This window comes from Phaseolus vulgaris, chromosome 11 (assembly GCF_051622355.1).
Source record: "Phaseolus vulgaris cultivar YP4 chromosome 11, ASM5162235v1, whole genome shotgun sequence".
Taxonomy (NCBI): Eukaryota; Viridiplantae; Streptophyta; class Magnoliopsida; order Fabales; family Fabaceae; genus Phaseolus; species Phaseolus vulgaris.
The window spans coordinates 36184363-36192179 of NC_143508.1; the positions used below are offsets into that span (position 1 = coordinate 36184363).

The following is a 7817-nucleotide window of genomic DNA, read 5'->3' on the forward strand; positions in this document are numbered from 1 at the left end:
AATGAATTATCTAAATAGAACATCAATCTATGCGGGCATTTGATTAATTATCTCTTAAAAGGTTACTTTTAAAGTTCTATTTACAGTGCTTAATGGGAATATAATATTATAATGAAAACACATCACAACTTATTAGAATGAATTTGTTGAACATGTGATTCATCAGTTTCAATTAGTACAACACAAGAATAAAAAAAATTAACTATGATGTTAACCAATGGATTCCTCTTTCCTTTGGTAGGGGTAAAGCTAGAGTCTTGAAAACTCGAACTTTTTCTAGTTATTCTTAAACTTATATAATTTAATTTCAAGGAAACACTAAATGAAATAATAAGATGAAATAGGAGTCCATTAAAATGGTTTTTCATATGTCTTGAAAGCAAATAACACACAATGTTCTAGAATCCATAATCCCACATCACATGGTAATACATCCGAACACGTAGAAACCCACAATCACAATTCGGGTTATCTATGCCCAAAACAGTCAGGCAGGTAAGACTGGACACTTAAGACACCAACCACTCAGAAACCATGAATCTTGATATGCTCCTTCTTCACGATACCAGCCTGTTTACATTCGCAGGTCAAAACAACCAACAGGATAATTAGATGGAGAATCCTGGTCTCCAAATATTTCATTGAACATTGTGCTGAGACCAACTATGATTTGTGCTAAATACAGTTCATTCATGGAAACAAAACCATGATTTACGTAATTGCTTCCTTTATGTTTTTTCTCTTTTGCTTTCTTTTTCTTATACATCTAAAAGGTTGAGTTACATAAATTTTCTACTCTTTAGAAGAGTATACAAGACTTAGGTTCGCAATGACCATATAATTTGAAAAAAAGTGTTATATACGGTCTCTAATATGTAAATGGCAAATTACTTGTCAAAAGACTGACCACCTATGTTTGAAACACATTCAAATGACACAGAATATTCTTAAGTAGGCCATAGGCCTTGAAACACAACTATGAAATAAGAGACACAAAAAGAGATGAAAATAAAAAAAGAGATAAATTACAACACACATAACAAGATGAAGATATAGTTTACCTGGACTAGAAAGGTTGAAACATTCTTCCGCTGATCACCTTGAAGTTGAATAACCTACAAACACAAACACATAAGCAACAAGGTATAGATCATTATTTGAAAGGAGGTTGTCAACACAGACCTGTCCTAGTTCTGGGTCCTGAACAACTGTGCCATTGCAACAGAACTCTTTCTTAACGTCTTTAAGTATCTTGTTATAGCTGAATTCTTTTTTCAATCCCTGAACAGTTGTCAGGCTTTTTCTACCATTTCGCTGCTGTACGCGAATATGCACATACTCCTTTGACCCAGCACCCGAGTCATCAGCATTTGCCTCAGCAAAAGGATCTATATATTGAGGGCAGACAGAAAACACATCATTGATTAGATTTAACCTCTAACCCTAATTGACATAATCACAGTATCTACGCACTCCTCATAGTACATACAATAGTGACAAGTCCCCATAGTATATATACAATAGTGACAACTCCTCATAGTATATATACAATAGTGACACGTCCTCATATACATGCAATAGTGACAGGTCCTCATGGTATATACAATAATGACAACAGTGAGAGCATGCGTGAGTAATAACACAACTTTCACAAATGATATATCAAGTTAGAAAAGCTGAATATAAAATTCACCAGCAAACTAAAAGATTGTCTGAATTTAGAGGACAACAGTCTTCAACCATGGAAAATGATCAAATTTATAATGAAAATAACATGTCCCTGATAAAGCTCAAAATTTGAAAAGCTTAATATAAAATTCACCATAAACCAACCGTCAGCAAACTATAAGATGTCTGAATTTACAGGACAACAGTCTTATAACATGCTCCTAATAAGACTCGAAATTGAAAGGAAATGCCAAATTCCACTCTCAGGGAATACAAATGAGCATCACCCAGTTAGCAGACAAAAATGCCCTGAACTGTATATTAGAAGCAATATAACTTCTAGAATTAAATGGAAAAGTGAACAGATACATATTTAGTTAGACTCTTAAGACGATCACTTATAAAATTACAATGGTGAGACATAGGCAAGCCATAGAAGTTAGAGCCTATAACATAGAATTGTGAAGTTCAACAATAGATGTCCTGTTTCTGCAAGTACATATATAATGCTAATCACAAATGTATAATGAATTGATAATTATCCCCTTAAGAAATATCACACATAATGAACAAGATAATTCATGCTCAGACTAAAACATTTGCAAGAAGTCACAACATACCGAAGGCAGTGGGAATTTGAGCGTCTAATTCAGACATAAAACTTGACTCTCTATGACCAAAGGTTCCACCAACCAGATTGCTCAGATCTGACAATGCAATCAACATGTTAGCCAAATTGAATTACCGTAATAGCACAGTTCACAAAAGTAAGTACAAAAGCAAAATCCCTGTCATTAATAATCTCCGTCACGTCAAAAAAAATCTTCAACCCAACAAGCTACAGAAAATTACATCAATGACCATTTCCAAATATTAAAAAATTTCTGAGCTCTATCAAAATAAAGCTCCAAACTAATTACACTAAATGGTTTAAAATAAAAGCTATTAAAAAAACACAATTAGTTTAACCTACACGGCAATTTAAAACACTATTTTTAGAAGAAGAAAAATCCACAAGATCTAAATAGCACCAATAAAAATCCCTTCCTAGATTTCAGATTTTGCTCGAGTAGTGACGATCTAGGAACCACACAGTCGAAAATCATCACAGAATAAAAATACCATGCCTCAAACATCATTTTACACCAAAATCAACAGCAAAAAAAATTGAATTAAAAAAACACCTTTTCACTAATAAGAAACACAAGATTTCTAACTGAAAGATCTGATCAAGACTATATCAAAACCAAATCCACAGAAGATGTAAGATATATGAAAAACAAAAATACGGAGTAAAAATTTAGCAAACTTAGACGATGGATGATAAAGCAAAAAATCGAACCCTAAAATTAGCTAGGAAGAGAAACGAAATCTTAAAAAGGATGATCAGAGGTTACCTGATCCTAAATTTGAGGTTTCGATACGTGAAAATTAGGGTAAAAAGCCGAAACCCTAAATTGGATAAGACTGAGGTGAAACTTTGATCGGTTTCTCTGTCTGCCAGAAACTGAGTTATGGTTGTTATGTTTGGAAGAAAATTAATTTATTTAATACAGAGGTGAAGAGAGGCACGTGTCTCACGTATAAGAAATTAGGATCTAACTTTGAGTAGATGACACGCATAAGAGAGTTTCCATTTATCAGAAAAATAATTCTAGAATACTCTTTAAGACTACGAGATACACAATTACTAAACCGTATTTTTAAAATATTTTTTATATAATATCATTAATTATAAATTTATAATAATTATATTTTTTAATTAATATATGGTAAATTTATAATATTATTATAAATTATAATATATTGTTTAAAAGAGGATGAGTTAGAATTATTTGAGGTGGAAATTAAAACTATACGAGCTAATTAATCTTTTATGTAAAGAGTTGCTGAATTTTGATGATGAAAACTTAACTGAGTGAAGATCAAATAAATACTCTATGATGCTAAAGTCAATAAAAGTATAAAGGATAATTGAGTATAAATATAGAGATATGTAAAGGATAATTCAGTAAAAGTATATTAATTTTTATGAATACTTTTTGAGGTGGTATTTAAAGAATTTTGGATTTGCGAAAATATGCCTGTAACCCATATCCATTATTGGATATCAAACCAATTCTAGTGGCAAAAAAAGTCAATTATTTCTAATATATTCGTGTTCTGCAGATTTCACATGTGGTTATTCCTACTATCTCAGGTGGGTATTATCTACTCAATATCCTTTGGTACAATACACAAGCCTGCAAGCTCAACAACCCAGTTTTAAGGTAATTAAGCTTTTATTTTAATTTTTAGCTTCATTTACATCTTTGTTGAGCCCTTAGAGGTGGCTCGTATTTCCACAACTAGTCATAGGTCGGACTTTGCGACTGTTTATATAGTTCATTGGTCCAAGTTTATCTAGCTCAATGGTCTGGACTTAAGATAATTAAAGTGCAATTAAGTTGGTAATTATTGTCACTAAATAGTAATTAAAATAATAATAATGACATGTCATAATGAGGAGAATAAAACCCCAAGAACATTAATGAGGATTTTTATGTCTAATGATGAGTTATATGGTTTTGAGGTGCCATGTGAGTTTGGCGGTTGATGTTTCACCAAAAATTTGTCATGAAGGACACATTGCCCTATACCAACATGACACTTTGTTTTTGGTGCTTGTCTCTTCCATCATAACGTTTTGAACGTTAGGGTTTTTGAATAAAACATTTACAAAACTTATAAAAATCAATCACAGAACATGATGTCCTCTTCTTTTACTTACTTTTATTGGTCCATGCATGTGATATTGCTTTTGTTCTTCATCTTGTGCCTTTACTTTCTTCTTCCCTACCTTTGTTGTTTGTTCTTGTTTAGGTATGTCTACTTCTTTCGTTTCCTCTTCTTCTAATAATCTTTCCTCCTCTAGGATTAACCTTCTTATGAGCAGAGAGGTTGTCCCATGGGAGAAGATCTCTCCATGAGTCATACCGACTCGTTCTTTGTCGAAGGGAATGTCTTAGAAGAAATTATTCTTGAAGTCATCCTTACCGCGACAACAATGATTGTCACAGTGGTGGTTGTAGTCGCATTAGGGAGGAACAAGGGTAGTGTCACTTCTATTAGGCGAAAAGCCCATTCCCAAGATGTTGAGGAGACCTCTGGGCCAAGCTTAGCCAAGAAGGTAAAGAAAGACAAGTTCCTTTCGATCTTCGATCCCAAGTAGTCTTGGGTAATTAACGAGGTTGCCTCTTATTCCTCTGAGTTTACCTCGAGGGATAAGGTGAAGGAGTTTATATCCTTCTTTAGCGTATATTCTAATGTAATGGCCGAGTTTATTGCGGCTAAGCCTTACGTTAAGGGTGACAAAGTTTTCATGAAGCCTTAGCCTAATATTGAGGACTTCACATATGTCTATGAGTACTTTTTCAAAGAACTCGATATTGTTTTTTCTCTTTAACTTTTTTAGTGTCGTGTGTTGACTACCATAAATGTGGCACCAAATCAGTTACATTCCAATAGTTGGGCCTTCTTGAAGGCCTTTCAGGTACTATGCACCTACCTTCAAATACGACCAATCATAAACACTTTTATGTATTTTTAACAACTCAAACATGGCGTAGAGGTCGATTGGGTTTCGCTTAATGGAATCCAACATGGTCCTCTTTTTATTGCTTATACTTAATATAGTTTTCAAGTTAAAATGCACTCCACAAAAGCAAATTTTTTCTATCCAAATTTTACCCTTAGATTCTCCTTATATTGGTAAATATCAGACAAGTTCATGTCCTAAGGCAAGTATATGCTCTCTCCCAGAGAGCGAGTAGATGTTGAAATAATAAAAGGTCTTCCTCACCCAATTAACAACATGAGATTCCTCAATGTGCCCCTTATTGTGAGGATCCTCATGTCTTGTTCATGGGTAAGACTCTAAACATTGCTTAATATTTTGGACTTTATCATGTAATTGACTGACATTGCTTGTCTTTTTATACAGAGATCACGGGAAAAGCACTTTATACACTCATAATAGATAAAAGGAATATAGTGTAATCAAATGATAAAAATCATAGCAGATCCTAAAAATGCATAATAGCAAGCACGATATAATTTCAAGAAATCAAATAATCTAGACAAATGTGATTGGAAATTCCTATATATTAACACATAAGCAAGTAATTGAAATCAAAGGATGAATCAAGAATTACAGAACTTTCGCTAGACGCTTTCTAACTTTAAAGTGTTTAGGTTTGTATTTACACCAGCACTCATTCAAACAAACACTATCATATGATTAGCAACACTCTAATATTCACAACAATTGAAAAACTTGTAATCAAAGATTAAAAGGAATTCATAAGGGATGTAATGGAGCCAAGGTAAATGCATGTAAAATGGGTAAAAGAGACTTAAAACCATAGAAAACAAAGGACCAATTGTGGCTAAAACCAAATGTAAGTATTATGACAATTTAACTCCTTTCTTTATTTAAAGATATCATTTTTTATTGATTTTCTCATGCATTAGACAATCTAACCACAATCCACTGTTATGTTCTTTATTTGCTTTTATGTTTTTGTTATTTTTTTCTTTTTCTATTTTTTCAGTACTAAGAATGTAAGTTATGAAATGTGGTACACCCCCACACTTATTCAAGAACCTTTTCCAAAAATAATTTCAAAGCTCTTTTTACCTTCTAAGGTAGTTACAAACATGGTTTTACTATTTTAGGCTTATTATGAGGGTTAAAAAACAAGAAAAAGCCTATAGGCTCAAGGGAGCTCACAAGTGGATTATCATGAAGGTAGACTGTTAGAATTGTAGGCCTTAAACAAGAGGGGGGTGAATTGTTTTCAAATATTTTTCAAAAGTTTTGAAGGTATGAAGAAAGTCAAAGAAGAATCATAGCCAAAGGAATCAAAGAATACAAGACAGAAAACAATTTTAGTTGAATTCCAGAAATTCAACCGTTTGTTTCTGCGATTCAACCGATTGTTTCTATTAGCAAAGCGTAAAAACAACTAAAAACATATATACAAGAGTTAAGGGAGAGAAAGAAACACACAAGCAATTTTATACTGGTTCACTCTTATACCAAGAGCTACATCCAGTTCCTAGAAACCTCTGGGTATCCACTAAGTAATCAAAAATCAGATTACAAACACACAACCACCAAAGAAGTGATCTTGATCCCCTCAAGAACACACACTTCCTTTGGCACACTCAAACACACCACAGATCAGAACACCCTCTGACTCTATGAACACCAATACTTTACAAAATTAAAAATCAAGAAGAAATAGGATTGATCACACCTGATACAAATCAAATCAAAGTACACAGCAAGTCCTACTTCACTCTTAGAGAAATATCCAAAGCCTTAAGCAATCTTGGAGAAAACTTGATTTAAAAAACTGATCTTGTAAGTGATTTACTAGGAGCGTATAACAAAACATTTATACTCCAATTAGCAGTTGAAAACATTTATTATAAAAGCCAAATTAGTTTCAAATCAGTTAAAGCATATTTAACAAACTTAACAGAATTTTGTTAAGGCAGCTAAAAAACAGTCGGTTATTTTGTCGAAACAACCGATTGAATTGGTTTGACAGCATTTGTACATCAAGGTGAGATTGAAATGGTGAGGGGATGAATGTAAGGAGGGTAGAGATGGTTCCATGAATGGGTGGTAGTGTGTGATGAATAGATGGGAAAGATAGGCTTATACATTATAGACGGTCTAATGGGTTTTTCTAATATGGGGTCGTTAGCGGTGGCGATGTGGGAATGTGTCCTAAAGGGTCGAATGGTGGTTTGGTGTTGATGGAATATGAGTATTTAAGGTTATTCTTAGGTGGTAGTGAAGATGGTTTAGTTTGGGTGGGATGGTGGTGGGAGCTTTGACTAGACTGTCTAGAAATGGTAGACGATCTAGCTGGGGGAAGATGGAGTGAGAAGTGGGTCAGTAGGTGGTGCTGGTTGCGCAAGAGGATGTTAAGTGCCTAAAGAGACTTCAATATCTTTCAAATTTGTTCAACTAGATGTGTCTGTAGCTACCTTAGTTGAGCCTAATCATTTTGGAACAATGATCTCTAGTGTATCAAAATCTGCCCTGCAACTATTATAACAATAATTAGACGATATAAACGCATCTATCTCAGCAT

The 7817-nt window shown here is 33.6% G+C and overlaps 1 protein-coding gene across 1 annotated transcript; it reads right to left on the minus strand.

The window, feature by feature from the left end:
• Positions 1–323: 323 nt before the first annotated feature.
• LOC137819458 (protein translation factor SUI1 homolog) lies at positions 324–3310 on the minus strand. The gene is made up of 5 exons (XM_068623316.1): positions 3066–3310; positions 2289–2375; positions 1183–1388; positions 1062–1115; positions 324–570 (listed from the first exon to the last, which is right to left on the minus strand). The coding sequence occupies exons 2-5, from the start codon at positions 2323–2325 to the stop codon at positions 526–528; spliced, it is 342 nt and encodes a 113-aa protein (XP_068479417.1). The 5' UTR covers positions 2326–2375; positions 3066–3310; the 3' UTR covers positions 324–525.
• Between the last annotated feature and the right edge of the window lie 4507 nt (positions 3311–7817).

Bases quoted from the DNA above. Each gene is read 5' to 3' on its own strand.
- LOC137819458 (XM_068623316.1), bottom strand. From the start codon at position 2,325: ATGTCTGAATTAGACGCTCAAATTCCCACTGCCTTCG. The intron at 1,116-1,182 runs GTCTGTGTTGAC...TTGTGTTTGTAG, and splicing joins AGGACCCAGAACTAGGACAG to GTTATTCAACTTCAAGGTGA. The intron at 571-1,061 runs GTAAACTATATC...GAATGTAAACAG, and splicing joins TTTCAACCTTTCTAGTCCAG to GCTGGTATCGTGAAGAAGGA.